Source organism: Pteropus medius, unplaced genomic scaffold, assembly GCF_902729225.1.
Source record: "Pteropus medius unplaced genomic scaffold, Ma_sr-lr_union100, whole genome shotgun sequence".
NCBI lineage: Eukaryota > Metazoa > Chordata > Mammalia > Chiroptera > Pteropodidae > Pteropus > Pteropus medius.
Genome location: NW_024344378.1, coordinates 20,040,838 through 20,060,661, shown reverse-complemented (window position 1 = coordinate 20,060,661; position 19,824 = coordinate 20,040,838). Strand labels below are relative to the sequence as shown.

At 49.7% G+C, this 19,824-nt stretch overlaps 1 protein-coding gene, 1 long non-coding RNA gene and 1 pseudogene across 4 annotated transcripts; 1 reads left to right on the top strand and 2 right to left on the bottom strand.

Moving 5' to 3' along the window:
- Window positions 1-3,874: 3,874 nt before the first annotated feature.
- Window positions 3,875-12,539, bottom strand: LOC120609181 (uncharacterized). The gene is made up of 2 exons (XR_005654692.1): window positions 12,413-12,539; window positions 3,875-4,173 (listed from the first exon to the last, which is right to left on the bottom strand). It is a non-coding gene; the product is annotated as an uncharacterized LOC120609181 (long non-coding RNA).
- Window positions 8,398-8,516, bottom strand: LOC120609803 (uncharacterized; annotated as a pseudogene).
- Window positions 12,540-13,522: 983 nt separating the features above from the next.
- On the top strand, window positions 13,523-17,123 carry KAZALD1 (Kazal type serine peptidase inhibitor domain 1). Of its 3 annotated transcripts, none has more exons than XM_039871442.1 (5): window positions 13,523-13,655; window positions 14,094-14,650; window positions 15,712-15,872; window positions 15,953-16,100; window positions 16,285-17,123. In XM_039871442.1, exons 2-5 carry the CDS (start codon window positions 14,146-14,148, stop codon window positions 16,377-16,379), a joined length of 909 nt encoding a protein of 302 aa, XP_039727376.1. In that variant the 5' UTR covers window positions 13,523-13,655; window positions 14,094-14,145; the 3' UTR covers window positions 16,380-17,123. The 3 variants fall into 3 exon arrangements, with proteins under 3 accessions (XP_039727376.1, XP_039727375.1, XP_039727377.1); XM_039871441.1 differs by having other exon boundaries at window positions 15,691-15,872; XM_039871443.1 differs by lacking the exon at window positions 13,523-13,655 and adding an exon at window positions 15,472-15,488 and having other exon boundaries at window positions 14,609-14,650; window positions 15,674-15,872.
- The last annotated feature ends 2,701 nt before the right edge of the window (window positions 17,124-19,824 follow it).

Below are 19,824 nucleotides of genomic sequence, written 5' to 3'. Positions count from 1 at the left end.
ATGTGGAATCCAAAAGTGCCCTAAACTCCACTAGTCCTAGGTAAGGTCACTAACATAGTGGCTCTTGATTTGTTTTACTCCTCAGGAAACCTTTAAAATTTGTGACATATTCATAACAGAAGCAATGGCTGTCAGCTTTAGTGATTTTCAGCCTGGAGGATGGGAGAGCATGTCCTCTCAGGGGGGCATATCAAAATCTTGGGGGGAGTATGGCTTAAAAAGTCCCCCAGGCAAAGTGAAACTTGTCCCCAGATATGTCCCTATAAAGGATGGCCAGCAAGAGAAGGAGCTTAGCCCTTTCTATTCTGTGTCTCCCTAAGAGTCCCAAATGCAAGGGGGTGAGGGAGAGAGTGTCTCACATGTAATCAGAGCCACTGTCTCCAACCCTGTTGTCTGCCTGCTTCCCTGCACTTGTCAATGCCTTTTCCCTTCAGCAGTTAGTTCCCTGTGATGCTTATCTACCCTCCACCTCTGCAGCTTCTGAGGCTAGCACTGAGCTGCCATCATTTAAGGCATGCTGAAAGGGAGATACCTTCACCCCTTCACCTTATTCTTGTCCAGTTCTTATTGAATGGCCCCATAGCAGAGTTGCTTGGGCCTCTGGCGATATAGTTTTATTTGTATGCTTTCCTTTCCAGGACACCAAGGCACAGTGAAGGTGCTGGGTAGTGGTGATGTAAAATTAAGCATCACCCTGGAAGCATTGCTTTTTATGATACTCAAGCCTTCTGAGTCTGGTTCATCTTGCTGGACTTGCTCATTATTGCTAGTGATTTTCTTTCAGGGCCCCATTTCTGCAAGCTGGCTTCCAACACCTGACCCCCCAGGCTGTTGGACTCCCTTGCTTATATCTTATCCCTGAGTTGTGGATAAAATACAAGTTGTTTTCCATTGGCCAAATCAGATGACCTCTATTCAATTGTCCCAAACATTCCAAAACCACTAAAGAGGTTTGTTGCAAAAGGAAAACAGGCAGACTTCCTAAATCTGCTGTTTCCAAATGTGTACTGAGGCACCCCAGACTGCCACAATGAAATCACAGGACATTTTAAGTTTTTGAGGGAAACCCATCCCAGCGGTACTTGACATCTGTTGGACACTGCACAAACTGCTAGCTCAAACTCAGTTTCAAAATTAGATTATAGTATATTACTTTCCATGTCTTTGCAAAACTGGGTTTTTGATGGTTGCTGTGACAGAAAAGCAAGAACTACACAGAAGTCAGTGTGAAACTGGAAATGAAGGTAGCGGTATCCAGGCTGAACCAAAGTTTTGAAAAATTATGCAGAGCCCAACTGGCACACAAGTCCTGTTAGTAAGTAACTGAGATTAAGAATGATATAAAAACATTCTTTTTTTCCTTCCAGTTTATGTGTATTAGTTTTTCAAACAGCTACAAGGGAGTTAGGACATAAATATTAAGTTGTCTGGACCTAAGTACTTAAAGGGAACTGTTAGATATTTATTTTGACCTAGGATTCTGTGACAAAATTACTGAAAAACTAAGGCTTCCATGAATGTAGAAAGTTTGGGATACCCTGCCATAAATGTATGAAGAAATGAAAAAATGAGGGAATAGTACTGGCTTGTATTTGGGTCTCACACCTGCCCTGTGTAAACTCACAGGTGCCATGCCTTTGCAGGAAAATTTCTCTTTTTTAAATTCTTGATAATTCCGTCTGGGAAGTTCTAACCTTGTTTCAGTGACCCAGGTTTTTCACAACGTGATCAGAGGGTGGTAGAGGGTCCCTAGGGACTGGGGTTGGTGGTGGTGATTGGAAGCCAGAACTGAGTTGGCCGGTCCAGCTCAGAAGAAAAGGAGAGAATAGAGGCTGAGGACAGAAGGGTCCCTCCCTGCCTCTAGGCTCTGCTCTGTGTCTCTGGCTGGGCTGCACGGTAGCTGTGTCTCCTTAGTAAACTCCAAATCCAGAATGGTCACACAGTACGCCCCCTGGAGGCCAAAATGGGTCTGTTGGATGTGACTAACGCCACTGGAAACCCGGGGGACTTTGAGCCCCCTGTCCCATGGAAGGAGTGGGCGGCTGCCGCTGTGGCCCCATGCAGGTCTGTGCTTCTCCCTTCTTCCCCACCCGCATCCTCAGGTGACTGGCGGGCGCCTTCCCGGCGCTAAGACGGCTGAACCCGCGGGTCCCTAGCTCCCAAGCTCATACATTAAAGATGCAGAGGCTCCCGGACTGCGGTGCCACAAACATGAAGACAAATTTTTAATCCCGAGCAAGAAGATGCCGGGAGATGGGGGACGCAAAAGAAAAATGAATTAGGTTTTTATTATGTGTTTTATTATGCTGTAATTGAACAGGGTTAGGTGAGAATACAATATATTTCTGATGCGGCTGGAAGCGGGAGGGGGCGGGAGAGAGGCTGACTGCAAGCGAGAGACTGCGAAGCTCAAGGAGAAGCCGGGGCTCCAGAACGCAGCGGATCCCAGGGGAAGGCAGAGGAGCGGCGCCGACCCAGCTGTGGGCCCAGCAATCCCCTCTCCCCCGCCTCCGGCAGTTTGGTTGAGGATGGAAGGGTAAGGGGGATGCACTTGGAGAAATGGGTTAGCGACAGGTCCCGCTAGCATATATACTGGAGGAGGGGACGGGCTTGAGAGTTGGAAGTCGGGGGGCTCACAAACCCGCTCCAAGAAGGAAAACTGAGTCATAGAGGAGAAAGATAGCGACTATGAAAAGACAAGGCTCTCTGGAGTCATTGAAGTTCCAGAGGCCCACATTGGCTCCCAACATCTCCCCACTGCACACGTCGGGTACAGGCCTTGTAACAGCACACATTGGGGCGCCCACTTTCTGCTCTCGCTTATTGCAGGGGTACCGGGGCCCTGAGACATTCCCCCTCTCCCGTATACTGCCCAACTCTTGTCACCTCTGAAAAGATCTATGCTGATGCAGGTCTAATCCAGCATTCACCACCCCAGCACTACGCTGCCAGGAGGCTTTCTCTGGTAAAGGGCACCCAGGTGAGCCCTGGGTTGGGCTGTTGGACCGGAAATGGGCAAATCGTCCTCTCGTCCCTGGGACCGCCTCTCTCCCCCAAGCTCGCCTCTGGGTCTGCCCCAGCCCGACAGCTTCATTAAGGGCTGCCGCCTGCTCAGCGTCTCACCTGCTGCAGCGCCCCTCGCGCCCCGCCAGGGACCCGCTCCTGGCGGTGATGAAGAGGCCCATTAGCCGCTTCTACCTTTAGGGCGGACTGGGCTGCTCTCCCCACCTCCCAATTAGGACATTAGAAACCGTCAACCAAGATTAATAGTTGCCCGGCTCCGGGGCAGGGAGATGAGCCCAGATACCACTGCAGAGCCGCTCGCTCTGCGCGGGCCAACCTGGTGCGGGACTGGTGCATCACCTGCTTCAGCCACTCCTCCCTTCGCCTCCTTTTCTGGCCTCTGGGCACACCTGAGGTTCTCAGGTGAGCCCCACACGGTGTTGGGCATGTCAGAGACTGGAATCCTATTTTCTGCTGAGTCTCAGACCCAGGCGTGTTCCGAGGCAAGGCTAGTGAGGGAGGAAGGTGAGCCCTCTCTAGAGTGCTCTCCCAGCTTACCGCGGGCCTGATTGAAAGACTTCTGATCTTAAAAGAAGGAATGACCATTACTTTCTCGGAGAGACGTCCTTAACCTCTTCTCCTCCAAGTCAGTTCTCCACTTATTCGCGCTGATTGCTTCCTGTCATATTTTTCAGTATATGTACCATATGCGTGCTTTTACCTTTATTCATGTGATTGTGACATTGATGTCTGTCTCCCCCACTGGACTGTGGGTTCTAGAGGGAAGGGACCATGGTTTTGCTCAGCATGGGCTCTGCAGCACCTTCAGTAATTGTGAGTTGAATAAATGAGTGGGCGACAGGCTTGTGGGTTTTTTTTTTAAACATTTGCTTCTTGTGCTAGCTCCCCATCCCTTTCTTAAACACCCTCATAGCACCTGTATTCATATCATAATTGTAACTTATTCATTATTTCTGTGATTATCAGTTCAGTGTCTTCTCCTCCTTGAAGCCAGAAGTTCCAGGCGGGTGGGCAAGGGCTGGGCACACAGCTGCATCCCGTCCGCCAGCTGAGAGCTCAGCACTTAGTCCATGGGGTTATGTGTGAAGGCTCAGATATCTCAGGAGCCTTAGATATCTTCAACTCTCATTCTTTTGAGCATTCCATGGCCTGAAGAGGCAAAATGACTTGTCTGAGGTCATACAGCCAGCTAGAAACAAAGCTAGAACGAAAACTTTTCTTTCCAACACAGAGATTTTTTCTCCAAAGGTCACATCATCTGGGACTCTGAGGAAGCCCCTTTTGAATTCTGAGGTTTCCAAGTCTTGGGGAGCATGGGGGGTGGTCCCAGGTATCTCTTCCTTTGGTGATGGTAGTCACCAAGAAGTAAGTGTTTCATTTCCCTACAGGAGTTTGGGGCCCAGAGGCTCCCTATACTGTGTCAATAGGGGTAAATTCTTTCTATTAAGTCTCTAGTGTCTCTTCTTTGGATGTAAAACTAGGAGAGCCTCACCTCCTCAGCCCTGGAAAGATGTGAACTGTCTCTGATCTCTCCTCCACCCACCACTTAACCCCATGCTCCCCATCAGGGAAAAATAATTATTTAGGAGCAGAAAATGAGGGAAACTACAGAGGAAGTGCTAAGACGGAGAGAATGGGGACTTAAGCTCTTCCTCCATCTCATCACACTCCTGGTGTCACCTCTCTAGACCCACTTACGCTAGGGGGGAGGTGGAGGGACTGGGTTTGGGGATGGGGTAAAATCGATACATCACTGGGTTTTGATGACCGCAGGCTTTCACCTTGCAGATAATGGGGTGAGCGGCGGTAAATGCTCACTGACAGAGCGGGCTCCCCCGGCCTTAATGAGATAATCAATACTTGTTCTCGGCTTAATTTCCATCTAATTGCTGTTTAACGACGCCGGATAATGGGCCGCCTCCTGCGAAGAGAGCTGGCTGGGAATCCGACCCGCCTCGGACTCCCGCCCCTCCTCGCCGGGCGGGGTGCCCTCGCGCAGGTGGGATGGAGGCTCACCATGCTCTGGGGCGGGGCTGGGCCTCCCTCCGTCCGCCTTCCTGCCCCGCGCCGCCACTTGCCCACAGCGTTCTCGCAGGGGGCTCTCCAGGCTTTGGGTTCGGGGTCCCAGCCAAGGCTCTGGGTTCTGGGCTGGGGTCATCCAACAGACTGGGCCGCGGAACTGCGCCGTGCCCTCGCCTTCTAACAGCGTCTCATCCTCCCTGATATCCACCGGGCCAGGCAAGTCGCATCTGAGCCCCTGGGCGGAGGTAAAGGGCCTCTGGACAACCCCTTTCCTCGTTTCCCTTTTCATCTCAATGCACTGCACAGGGCAGTGGCATCAAGGCCTTAGGTAAACTGCGGTGTTTCCGAACCTGAGAAGGGCTCCAATCATATTTTTCCCTGTGAGGTAGCTGGCTTGTCTCCTGCAAAGGAACTTGGTCACCACAGACCTCAGGTGAGGAGAGGGGCAAGAATGAGGAAGACTGGAGTGGGACACCTTAGTCCCATAGCTCAGAGGCTTGCACTGCCCCTCAGCTTAGAGAGCCACCTGATTGCCACTCACCACTCCCCTCATCTCAACCACCCAAAGCCAGAAAAGTTCCTGCCAACATCAGCAGCTGATGTTAGCCATAACTGCTCTCACCTCCCACCTTCCTATCTCAGCACTAGTAGCTGGAGGTTCTTCCCAGGACCTCTCAAACGTCCTAGCCTCACAGGGGACTGACCTACCTCCCCTCACTGCCAGCTCCACAGCCCCAGAGCATCTCTCCTCTTCATGCCAACCCTGAAGTACTTTGGCCTCAGGTGGCCAGATGCTGTGGCTAACAATGTTCCCATCTCCTCCCCACCTCCTGGTCTTCTGCCGTCTGGGCACTCACCTGCATTTCTACAGCCTGGCTCCTGAATCAGGGGTACTTAAATTTATAAAACACCAACTGAAGTTCTGGCTCCAGCTACATTAAAGTTAAGCTGACAAAGATACAGTGGTAGTGTCAGGATAATGTGATAGTTAGAATCAAGCCTTGGACCTAGGCAGCCCTAGTTTCAAGTCTTGGCTCTATTGCTTACTGGTCAGTGTGACGGGCCAAATGTATCTACAGGTCTGAATCTTATTTTTCTCATTTAAAAAATAAGGTTCATAATCTTACCTTTGTAAATCTGAAATAAACTGATATATATAAATTGCTTGTCACAGTGCCTAGCACACTGAAACCATTGGATAAGTAGTAGCTATTTTGTTGTTATTCTTGCATGTTAGAACTGAAGGAATCATCTAGTTCAAGGATCATAAACTCAAAGGCTACAGAAGCAAGCTGGAATCCTAACTGAGGGAAGTAGGCCAGGTCAGGACTGGTGAGGTGGAGAGGGCCAGTCCCACCTAAAACAGCAGCCAGTACATCTTCAGTTGTTGCTGGGCAGACTAGATTCCCCAGTGTTTTTCTTTTTCTTTTTTCTTTTTCCCCAAGAAAATTTGGCAGCACCAGCAGCTTAGATGTTAGCTCTGACTTTTCTTACCTCTCACCTGCCCCATCTCAGCACTAGGAGCAGCTGGGCATTCTCCCCAGTGCCTCTCTGAACATCTTGGACTGATAACTCTGGCTCCCAAATTCTGAATTTTTATATAAAATTTCACACAATTTAAATATTGGCGATTAAGTAAAAATTTTAAAACACTGCCAAATACAACATGTCTGAAGGCTGAATTCATCCTTGTTTCTCAGAAGAAAGTGAGGTGCAGATGGGTCATGGCTGCTGGCAAAACTGACTGGAAGCCTGGATTCTAAGTTAAAATGAGAACTTCTCCTAGGAGGCCCTTCCTAGATCATGGCCTCTTTAGCTGCCTCCCACTGCAGATGTTCTTGGCTTTGCCGACAGCACCTGGTGTTAGCACTTGGCAGCTCCCAAAGCACAAGGCCTGGATCACGGCAGGCTTCTCTTGTGATAAATCCAAATTCTTTTAAAATGTTGTAGAGGGCAGTGTGACAGCAAGTCAAGTCTCAGGACCCTGGAGATCTCAATCCCTAATTTAAAGCCCCATTTTCTACATGTTTCTTGAGTTCAACTTCAGTGTGATTGTACTCAACACTTTTCCCAGCTGGGTTTCCCCTAATCAGGAGAAAGAGCCAGCAGGAGGTTTGCTAGGCATAGTTCTCCCGACTGCCACGTTTGTTACTTCTCTTCCTGTAACTTACCCTTGGGGAAAAAATGGTAGAAAACTCACGAAGGCATCTGGGGTTTTGTGAGCTGAGCATATCAACATATATAAGATTTATGGACTTTGAACATGCTTAGAGATTCATGCTGAGCCTCAGATTCGTTCTTTCTAGACCATGTTTTTTTCTAATATGTTCGTTCTCTTAGTACTAAGTGGCCCACACTAAACAGAGATGGCAGTTGTTCTCAGCTCAGCATTACACTCATCACATTCTGATGCTCTCCTGGGGCCCAGGATTCTCTATGTGGTTTAGATGCCTAAAATCCAAGTAGTTCCTGGCTAAGTTCTCTTATTTTCCATCAGCCCTTGAGAAAGTATTCCACCATTTCTTCCTCGGAGTTCTGAGCATTCATTTTCCATATTCTTCCTTGCTTTCAAGGCAACAGCCAGCTCAGGGGGATCTTGGATGTTAACCTATCACCTAAGCCCCAACAGAAGCCAACATTAAACTCATATCTTAAGAGCAAAAGTTGAAAGTGGGATGTGAGCAAGAATATCGTCACCAACAAATGTAGTTTTGGAGTTTAAATCTTTTTATGGTCCATATGGTCTTGATGGGGCTCTCAGACAGATGGCCTTCTCTCTTTACAAAGGTTATCTTAGTTTTGGTTCCCTAGAAAGCAGATCTTGAGATAAGAATTGTTTGGGAGATTATTCCAGAAAACATGGTGAGGGAGAAAGGAAGTGAGAGAAGGGAAGAAAAATAAATAAAGGGTGTACTGAGGGGTAACAAGGGCCCAATCCCACTGGAGCCCTTCTGCAAGAATGGACAGAATACACTTCAGAATTATTCCACTGAAAGGAAAGAAAGCAGGGTTACTGATCCTCATTGGATATGGCTTGCTCCTCAGTTAACTCTGTGGCATTTTTAGCTTGCCCTGCTAGTTGAGCTCACTCTAGGGGCTGGAGAACTCCCTCAGGCAGAAAGACCCATGAGGTTGTACAGAAACTGTCTGCAGGTAACCTTTGGTGTGGTCAAAGGTAAGTGGGTAGGACGTCACCTGCATCGGCTACCTGGGGAGACCCAGGTTCCAGGCTGGCCAGGCTTTGGCCATGTGATTTTGTATTTTTTTTTAGGCGAGGCAACCCTTGGTTGACCTCACAGATTGCAAGGACCCTGTCAGCTTACAATCCTCCCCCCTCCCCTTTTTTTTTTATGCCTACAGCACCTGGTCTTCCTAGGTGGTCTCCCATCCAAGTACTAACCAGGCCCAACCCTGCTTAGCTTCTGAGATCAGACGAGATCGGACTTGTTCAGGGTGGGATGGCCATAGATCATGTAATTAATTTTTGTTGAGCATGTCACCCAAGTGGAGTCAATTAAATATTTCCCTGCAATTTGACATACTGATGCTTTTTCTGGGATCCTTAAGTATGATGCAGGCTGAGCTGTTTATGGCCATCTTCCCGGGCTGCTTGGAAGAAAATATTAGAAATGGATTCATCAGTTTGGATGTATTGGTATGATGTTCAGGAGAGAGGTCTGGGCCAGAAGTAAAAATTTGGGAATCATCTGGACATTATATAAAATAATAGTGGGAGGAATGAAGAATCACTTTAGAGGAGTCAGCAGAAAGTTATCTCATTGGCCTCACCAACAGCAAATTGTCTCCAAGTAAAAAATGGATGTAAAAGTGGGACTGAAGAGCCTGCTGCTTTGGAGAATATCACTTGTTATCACCAAGTCTTTCTTTCTGAATAATGAAAAGTAGAATTTAATCAGTGACCCTGGGACTCTACCCATGCCCACAGCTGCCCCAATATTTAGATATAGAGTATGAAAATGTGTGAGAGTATTTAGCTATGACAACTAGCCTCCTTTCCCTTCACTGGCTTTTGACAACAATTTCTAAAGCAATTTATATATTAAATGACATTCCATCTAGTATTACAGAGTCTACTAGTGTTTCCCTTGTCATAAGCAAAGCAGTTAGCCTCTCATACCCTAGAACAGCGGTCCCCAACCTTTTTGGCACCAGGGACCAGTGTTCCTATGAGAATCTAATGTCTGATGATCTGAAGTGGAGCTGAGGCAGTGATGGGGAGCGGCTGCAAATACAGATGAAGCTTCACTCGCTGGCCCGCCGCTCACCTCTTGCTGTGTGTCCAGTTCCTCACAGGCCATAGACCAGTACCAGTCAGTCTGTGGTCTAGGGGTTAGGGACTCTGCCCTAGAAGACCCATTTACTCACTGCATGGTTATACAAACCTAATGTGAACACACACACGAATTCATGTAAAAATCGGTGAAATCTAATTAAAGTCCATAGTTTAGTTAATAGTACTGTAGCAATGTCAATGTCCTGGTTTTGATAATTATACTAATGTTTATAAAATGTTATCAATGAGGCAAGGTGGGTAAATGGGTACATGAGAACTTTCTGTGCTATTTTTGCAACTTCTATTAAAGTCTAAAACTTTTTCAAAATAAAAGTTTTTAAAAATCTAGGGAAGGAAATCCTTGTGGGATTTGCCATCTTAAAATCTTAGGCTTTAAAATATTTACTTAACATTTAAAATTAAAAAGATTGACAATACCGGGTGTTGGCAAGGATGTGGCACAATGGGCACTCTCATAAACTGCTTGTGACTGTGTAAATTGATATCACTTTGGAAAACTGGTTTTGTAATTACTAACGTTGAATGCATGCATATTACATGAAGCAGTAATTCCATTCCTAGGTGTATCTCAATATATAAAAGTCGAAACAGCTAAAATTATTGTTAGAGTGGATTAATTAATAAAAAGAAAGGATTAATGATTGAGAGGGGGCATGATGGGAGCTTCTGGAGATGTTAGCAATGTTTTATTATTGACCTGGATGAGATCACAAGTGTTCATTTGTAAAGATTAATTGAGCTATAAAAGTATTTTGTGCACTTTTCTGCTTGTCTGTTATACTTCGAAACAAAAAAAGAACAAGAAATGTAGAGTCTAACTGACTTAAACTTCCTTTCTAAGTTTATCATTACAAAATGTGGCCAAGTCATCAGGTCTGATGTAGCTACAGACTCAATCTCAAAGGTGGATGGGAAACTGAAGGTGGAGGGGGTGGTAGTTGCTTCCTGGGATATAAGAAGAGTACTTGAAGAAATCTTTCACCTGATTTATTTCTGCATTCAACTTGCCTTAATGCCTAGGTATTCCAGAGAGCTAGTTTCTTGGGTATTCCCGCTTTCGTTTGGTAACATATAGCTGAATTATAATGCTTATCTTACCACCTGGCTGTTGTCCCAACTTCCTACATTTATCTCAACATCCTAATTTACCTATAAATATAGCTTCTACTTTATTATGAAAATAATTTTACAAAATAAAAAAATAGTGAGCATTATACTCAATCATCTGGCTCATTCCAATTCTCTTAGGGTGTTTATTGATGATATATATAATAAATATTTACAGTTGTGATCAGTATCCATATATTTCTCCTTTTCACCTAACCTTATTTTCCTACATATTTTTCACTTTGAGTTCACCTATTTGTCACAGTAGGTAACTACAAGGTATTCCATCTTAATTATCTACATAGAGCCTTTTTGACTTAACTGATTCTAATGTTCAGAGGAAGAACAATTCCTCTATATCCACCTCTAATGGGTCACTAGAGTGTTTTACTTCCGCTTCTTCCTTAGTTGTAATCCCACTATTTTCACCAGCTGTATCAAATCAGGGTTCATGAAGTGGCAGCGTAGAATGTGTGGGTCCCTTCAAGTAATTTCTTACCAAGTTAATTTACACACTGATCCTTTATGCCTTGTTTCATCTTACACTGCTCATTTGTATAGAGCCCATTTCATTCTGCCATTATATGTGTTATTCCACGGGTCTGTGGCTGAAAGTGAAGGTATGATAACCTGTGAACTCCAGGCTATGACTCATAGTGGAAAGCAAACTACACTCTATACTTCATTCCTCCTTAGTACAAGAATCTAAGGAAAGGGTGAGGAAGGGAAAGAGAAAGGACCATCTGTTCCTCAACCAATTTTAACTTCACCCTGGCATCTGAATCTAGTCTCCTTCATGTAGACACGCAAAGGATACTGTCATCTGGCTTCTCTCCTCCCAAGACTCACATCATTTAGATTAGAGAATCCTTTCCCTGTGGCCCAACTATTTTGTATGACCCAATCAAACCAAGTCAATATTTTTAAAGTATGAATATACAAAATATTTAGCTATTTCTTTACTATTTATGATGCAAATAGATGTTACTGAATGTATTTTGGAGCCTTAATGGATAAAGCGTCAGATGATGTGGATCGGGGACCGTATCTAGACTTCCGAACTGTGTCTTAGGCAATTTCCTCCTAAAATTATTTTCACAATATGTGCTGTTTTCCTGGGAAAAATATCTCTACTTAATAAAAGCAGATTTCCTGTATAGTCAGCATCTTTAGCGCTTACTGTATGCACGATAATGTTCTCGTCACCAATCGTAAACCCACCAGAGGGCGCTGGTTCTCTGTCTATCCAGCCTTCTCCATCAGCGACACAGAAAATCAAGGTTAAACTTGACTTCCGCATTTAATCCGCAAATATTAACAAGAATTTGCTATGCCGCCAGATGTGGGGCTAGGTTCGCAAGATACAGTGGTAGTTAGACACGACTCCTAATAGCAGACGCTTGGAGCATAGCAAAGACAAAATAAACTGGCTATAATAAAGTGGAGTAAACGAATAGTTTCTCGGTCTGCGAAGTTTGTTAAATACTGGCGTCAAACCTCAGAAAGCGGTAACAATTCATTAAGAGATTACGGACTGCTTCCGATCCATGTCCCGGGCCGCGAACTCCGCCCTCAAGGCAGACGTAAGTCAGAGCCAGAGGCCTCAACTCAGTGGCTCCATTAGTCACCTCCGCGATTTTAAGTCTCTCCTCTTCCCTTTCCCCCCTTCCTAGGCTACCTGCAGTTCTCTTACAGTTCACTTCTGCCCTAGGTCGACATTTCAGTTGCCCCCAAGACCAAAAATAAGAGATCATCCACAACTACTAGGTATAACTGGCTCCGCCCATTCTTTTTCCGGTTTAAAACCCGCGGGCTTTTCCTGTTCTGAATTCCTAGACTTCCTGTTTTGAATCTCGCGACAGTTGAGAGACAACGCGTGAAGCTCAATTCCGGTCCCTCTTTTGAGTTTGAGACCAGGGTGATAGTGTACTTGCCTTCACGCACCTCATCAGAACCCTTCTGGCCAGGAGCGGCGTGGACGCTTCTAGGGAACCCCTAAGTGAAAGGGCTTGGACGAGTTCAGGTCCGGAGGTAGAGTCCCAGACCGCCTACAGGATCGCGACTCTCCAGACCCCCAGTGCGCATGCGGAGCTGATCCCGCTCGACAGTCTGGAGGCCGCGGTCCCGCCCTCAACTTCCTGGTTGGTTCGGAGGCCCTTATCCGAGCTACACAACCCCCGGCCAGGTCTTTCTGGGCGGAGACTGACTAAATACCTTCCCCTTCCCGCTACAAAGCTCTGTTTCTTCCCCCTTAGAAAAAACTGCAGCACAGCTTCTGTAAACCGCTTGCTGCTGGCTGGGCGGGGCCTGGCAGACCCCCGGTAGAACGGGCGGGCCTCCAGAAAAGTTCTCCTCCCCGCCCCCAGCCCAAAGTGCCACGGTGGCGTTGGTGGCGGCCGCGAGGCTGAATGCCTCTGGCGCTGCCAGCCTCGCAACCAGAACCTGTAATCCCGACCCAGAAGGGGCCCCGCCCACCTATCCCTGCATCCGCTGGTCCTCTCTGACCTCTAATCATCCAGTTCATCCGCGGTTGAAGCACCTGCCGGATGTGGGGAGGGAGGCGGAGGAGGCCAGATTTGGGGAGGCAGATGTAAGCGCCCAGTCTCTGGTCGGCGCCTTGTTGGGAAGCTGTGTAGACAAACCTACAATTGCCCCTGGGAAGCCGGCCCGAGGCTTCGGGGAGACAAGTTAGGTGGCCTTGTCCTCCAGGACTTGGCACCAGAGCTCCTACTGCCTCCGCATTATGCAGTTCCTCTAGCAGACCTCAGGGACTGTAAAGTCAGATGGGACAGGGCCCAGGCGGTCAGCCAATTCTAGCTTCCCACCTACCCCCCTATCCTAACCCCCATCCCACCCCGTCTCTGATCTTCTCCCAGCTTCGGTGTCTGGTTACCGCTTTTCTGTTCTCACTGTGACATTGTCTCGGGCTGGGGGAAGTGGCCCAGGAGGGTCCCGTGTGGCCGTATAAAATTGGCAGCTTCAGAACTGGGAGGGGTGGGGGTGCGACGTCGAGGGGCGGGGAGAGGGGCGGAGGAGCTGCTCTCTAAGTCCAAGTTCGTGGACTCTCGGAGATCCTCAAGCTGGAGCAGAGGTGGCCGGGAGGCCGAGCCGATTGTTCCCCCTTTCCACTGCCTGCTTTTTCGGACTGGAGTCAGGCTGCTCTGAAGGGCATAGCCCCGGACTCTAGGTGAGCGCTCTGGACCCCAGGGCATCACTCTCTCCCTTCCCACCCCTATTCACAACTCCTTACTTCTCTTGGGGCCATCTGTTACCATCCACTTCTAGGGCAGGAAGCGTCAGAGTTGAATGGTGTATAGTGATGTTGCTGGTGGTGGTGAGTGGCGACTCTTGGTGTGTGTGTGTGTGTGTGTGTGTGTGTGAAAGAGAGAGAGAGCGAGAGCGCTTTATCATTCCTTCCTCTCATGTCTCCACAACCTCCCAAGAACAGCTCAATCAGATACCATCCAGCATAACAAGATGACCCCTAGAGGGTCACTAGACCTCTGTGTTGCGGATCTACCTGGCTCCAAAGTAGAAGGGGAGGGGGCAGTGCTAGGGTCAAACTTTGGTATGAGGAACAGCGAGGTTGCTTTTGACCTCCCAACCTGGCTTCCTTCCCTGGCAGGGTGCTACGAACGCGCAGATGCCCTGAGTGCTCTCAGGGCTTCCAGCTAACCATGCTACAGCCACCAGCAGCTGCCTTGGAGCTGCCGCTGCTACTGCTACTGCTGGTGGTGCAGGCGCCGCTCCCGACTGGTGCACGGCCGTCCACAGGCCCGGATTACCTGCGGCGCGGCTGGCTGCGGCTGCTGGCAGAGGGCGAGGGCTGCGCTCCCTGCCGGCCAGAGGAGTGCGCTGCGCCGCAGGGCTGCCTGGCCGGCAGGGTGCGCGACGCGTGCGGTTGCTGCTGGGAATGCGCCAACCTCGAGGGCCAGCTCTGCGACCTGGACCCCAGCGCCCACTTTTACGGGCGCTGCGGCGAGCAGCTTGAGTGCCGGTTGGACGCAGGCGGTGACCTGAGCCGCGGAGAGGTGCCAGAGCCGCTGTGTGCCTGCCTCTCGCAGCGCCCGCTCTGCGGTTCGGACCGCCGCACCTACGCGCAGATCTGCCGCCTACAAGAAGCGGCCCGCGCTCAGCCAGATGCCAACCTCACCGTGGCGCACCCAGGGCCCTGCGAATCGGGTACGCACGGCCCGGGCCCCTACCCCCAGCACTTAGGGTTACTCGAGGCATTGCTCCACGACCCCCAGTGGCATTGGTCTCTTGCCAGCAGAACGAAAAAGATGAGGCCTCGAGTTCAATATAAGAGCCCATTCTCGCTGCTGGTTCACAGAGGCCGCTGTCCGAAGGTGAGGGTACGGAGCTTTGCGTGAAAGCTCCAGATCTTACTGGCAGGAACAACCCGCTGAGAATGGGGACACATAGCCAATTGTTGGCCTCAAAAAGTAAGAAAGTGAAGACTTCCAGACTTTGCCCAGATCGCTGGAGCCCAGGCAGGAGACTTGGGTTCCTGTGAGATGCAGTCAGGTTTCATTTGGGCGACTTCTTACAGCAAGCTGTTAACCCAGTTTATCCGCTTCTCCTGGCCCCTTCTTTTGCGCGTAGGGATTACTGAGGGAGGGGGCTCTTCTAGCTCCTCCTCCCTCCATCCCAGGGGGCTTAGGGCCATTCAAAGCTCAAGTTTTATTTGCTGGCCTTAGTAACTTTCACTTCCCGAGCTCTTTTAACGGGTCTGGCTTGGCTGGAGCTGCCAGGAAAACAAACATCCTGCGGGGGTCCCAACACTTTCTCCCTCAACTCCAGGCTTTCTGCCAGGTCGGTTTCAGGTTCTTTGCCTTTTCCACTTGGGACACTGTCCCCCCCCACCCCGCCCCAACCAGGGCCTTTGGCAACTGGACCTAGTTAGAAAAGGGGGAGGGTGGTGTTGGTTACAAGTACAGGGATGAGGGAATAGAGGGTGGAATGAGGACAGGGGAGCAATCAGGGACAGAGTCAAGCTGAAGTGTGGGTCTCTGTGCTTGTTTGTGCACCTTGTCTGCATGTACTTTCCATCTCTTAATTTGCACCTTTGGTGTGTACCTGCATCCACATCAGTATTTGGGTCATGTTGTGTGTTCATGGAAGTGTATTTACTCAGCATGAATTGTGTTTTCCCACAAACATATTCACAATACTTTGCATATGGGGTCCTTGCTTGCCTGGATGTGCCATCCTATTCTCAGGCCTCCCACCTCCACCCCCAGAGCCCCAGATCGTGTCACACCCATACGACATTTGGAATGTGACAGGACAGGACGTGGTCTTTGGCTGTGAGGTGTTTGCCTACCCCATGGCCTCCATCGAGTGGAGGAAAGATGGCTTGGACATTCAACTGCCAGGGGATGACCCCCACATCTCTGTGCAGGTAGGGGCAGGGGGCAGAGCCTCCCTAGGGCAGCCCAGGGCCCACCTCGATAAGCCTGCTGACTTCTCCTCTGGCTGCAGTTTAGGGGTGGCCCCCAGAGGTTTGAGGTGACAGGCTGGCTACAGATTCAGGCTGTGCGTCCCAGCGATGAGGGCACCTACCGCTGCTTGGCCCGCAATGCCTTGGGCCAGGTGGAGGCCCCAGCTAGCCTGACTGTACTCACACCGGGTAAGGGGAAGCCCTGAGCCTTGGAGTAGGGGTGGTGGCAGTGGATTGGGCCCTTTAGTGTGTGTCCATGTTTGTATGTGCATGTGGCTACACAAGGAAGCATGGCTTTCCCACAGACTGGGATACATCGGCACTGACAGCCCCTCTTTCCTGTTCTCTCTTCTTTGCCCACATGTGTTTGCAGACCAGCTGAACTCCACAGGCATCCCCCATCTGCCGTCCCTGCACCTGGTTCCTGAGGAGGAAGCTGAGAGTGAAGAGGGCGATGATTACTACTAGGTCCAGAGGCCTGGCCCATGGGGGTGGATGAGTGGGGATAGTGTTCATCCCTGCTCTTAAAAAGATCTGGAAAGGGGGAGCAGGGCCCCTTCGTAGATTGCTTTAATGCCCTTAGTAGGAGAGACGAGGTGGTGATAGTGATGGTGGGAGACAAAAATTGAAGGACGGTAAGGAGAGAGGCAGAGACCAGGGGATGGGGAGATGGGATACAAAGGAGCCCATGCGGGAGATGCATGGACCAACCAGGTGGAAGACAACAGCTGCCTGCTGTTCTCTAGGCTGGGTGGGGGGTTAGGGGAGAGTGGAGTAGACTCAAAGAGGTGCAGACACCAGGCTCCTCCCCTGCTTTTCAGCAGCCCTCCCTCCAGCCCTGCTCAGCCAATCTTTCTAACTGCCCTTCACCTCATAGCTCCTACTGTTATTTTTCTAGTCCCAGATCTTTGCCTAGCCTCAGTTTGCCCTTCCTAAAAACTCACCTTCTAGAAATTTTCCCTCTCTCCTAAGTCCCAATTGCACTTACTAACTGCAGTCCACTTTGCTCTTCAGCATCTGCTGTCCAGAGTGCACAATGGAGCCTGGTTTAGTTCATTGCAGTAAGATGAGAATTTGTCATGTCTAATTTCTCCTATCATTCTAGCAACTCTGCTAGGCCAGTACCATATTTTATGCCACTTTGTACCGACGATGCCTAGCACAAGACTAGGCACAGTAGTCACACAATAAAGATTTATGAACAAACTGAGACACACAGATGCACAGATGATTTATGCAGATGTGCATATGAAAACTGCATTTCAAGGTAGTAGGACTCTGGCTTCCAGAGACTGGAGGTCCTGCTCTCTAAGCATATGTCTACCAGATGTACAGAAAGGACACTGAGCTAAGGCCTACCCTCCCCTTTAGGGAGGAAGGCTGAAGCCATCTGGGTGGAGGGAGGGTATCTTTGCAGTCTGCACTCCATGGGGGCTGGTCTAGAGATAGATTGCCTGCCTCTCTGGTCCCTTCCCCAGGCGGAGTGGGGAACCAGGTCAATGTGAGTAGGACCCAGATGAAAGCATAAACCAGATGGAAGAGGGGAGACGTTCTATCATGTGTATGGGCTGAACCCTAGGAATTCCCTAAGTATCCACCCATTTCCTTGCTGAATCCAGACAAGTCATGGTAAGCTTGTTCCCTCAACTGCCCCAACTGTGACCAAGCCGACTAGGGGACCCTCACCGAGCCGAACTCTTTCACTCTCCAATCTCTTCCACACTCTTCTTACCTAGCCCAGGGACACTGGTGAGGCACATTGTTTACTGACTGATAGGATAAGATGACATAAGTTCTCCAGGCCATGTAGGATGGAGACGGCCTCCTGCACGCCTGGGCTCCGCCCGGAGCTTGGCGCTACCACAGGAGCCATCACAGTTGGTTCGGTGTCTGAGCTTGTCCTCTGGGGCCCAACCAAGGAGCCCAACCAAGGAGCCCAGTCTCTTGAGAGGGGTGTGGTCCAGAACCCCAACCCGAGCGCTTGGCTGCTCTTCTCGCGGAACAACAAGTCCCTCCAGAAGCTAAGCCAGAGGACAGATCTCATTGCCGGGTCCTGGCTGGGGTCCTGCGGCTTCAGGAGCTGCTCTGGACACATTTACGGGTGAATTCCAAGGCCACTGCAGAAGCAGGAGTAGGGATGTGAGCGGTGTGACGAGGGTAGGGGGGTCGTGCTGTTCGGTGTCCAGACCAGAAGGAAGTCTGCTCCGCGCTGAAAGACGGGCACGTGGATCTGGGTCCTGCAGCAGCCTGGGAATACGCCCCTACCCTGTTCTTTGCAGGAGGTGGTACTCTATCCGACCGGTCCCGAAGGCGCCCCCTGGCGGGCCCATTGATTCTACCGCGCCCACTTGCAAAGCAGAGGCTCCACCCTACCCTAGAGGGTCACATGAGCCCCCGGGAACCCCGTACTCCTTGATCGCTTTTGCACGCTTTGTAGGTTGTTTGGAGTTCAGCCTCCTTATATTTTCGTTCCCCTCCGCGGCCCTGTTTCCAGGCCCTCACAGCTTGAATAGAGGAACCTGCTGCGCCCTCCACCCCCGACCGACCTCCCCCCCGCCTCTGCTCCAGCCGACGGGCTTTAATAACGTCGCTGGAAAGTGACACGCGATTTATTATTAAAGTAATGCGAGGACGGGAAAGGTTTAATAAACGCGCTGCGATGCCGAGGATTATTCACCGCAAATAAATGAGAGCGCGGGCGGCGTTTTAATAAATAATTTCCCGCCGCTCCCGGGGGAGAAGAGGGAAGGAGGAGGGGGAAGCTGAGCTGCTGCCAGAACTCGCGGCTTCGCCTCCCTACGGATTTCCAAGCCTTCGCATTTTTCGTCCTAGGCTGTTCACACCCGACATGTGAGGTTCCAGGAAAGCTGACTCGGAGTAGCCCAAGCATGGAGGCAGGAGAGGCTCCGTCTCATCTCACTTTCCCCACCTCCAGGGTTTTAAGTAGTTTGCTTAAGATGAGTGAATGCGCTTCCTTCTGGCTCCGAACCAGAGATCCAGAGTCAGGACCAGACCCGGGCAGAAAGATTTAACCGGGACCAGTCCTTCCCAAGCCAAGGGTTCCAAGTGCCAGGGCCTGGTCATTTTCTTCCCAGGTTTTGGCTGACCCTGGGCTGGGCGTCCAGGTTAGGGTGTATGGAGTACGCCGAAGGGGGCTTTGTGTACAGATGTGTAGGTGCCATGTGTATGCAAATGACCCTGACCCCTTTCTCGGGGCGTCGTGGGGAATGGGGCCACTGAGTCTGGCTGCTGATTACTACGAAGGCCAAGAGCTAGGGTCCTTGGGCCTGGTCTGAACCGAGGGAGTCCTAGTGAAGCCCACTTTCTGGCTCGTTGGCGACCAGGGATTTTGAGCTCAGGCTGAGCAGAACTGGAGCCCCAAGCGGGAGTCCGCCCCTTCCACAGAAGCCTGGAAGCCCAAGAGGATAAACCCGATTTCAGAGAGGGCTGAGACGGCAGCCTTTGAAGATCCACCGCGCTGGTGGATAAGGGAGGGAGAGGAAGCTCTTGGGGTACATGGGCTCCGTAAGTTTTGTGGCTCGGCGACTTCTCTGGCGACACCCCTGGCAACAGTTGGGAGTACAGGAAGTGGCGAAAGAGTGCCATCTGGTGGATATTTCGCGTTATGGCCGCTAGATCTGGGCCAGGAGTCTTAAAACAGTTGAATTGATCAGAAAATTTTGAGTAAAAATGCTTTGATTTGTATTAATTTATGTAAGTGAAGGTGCACATGTATGTGTGTTATATATGTTATATCTGTGTATAACATTTCTATGTAATATATATCGTGTTCATAGTAGTTATATGTGTATATATGTGTCTATGTGCACTGTATTATGTGGATCATCTAAATGTATACATATGTATATGGATAACCATGTAGGTACATATAAGTATGTGTTTGGATGAGCAT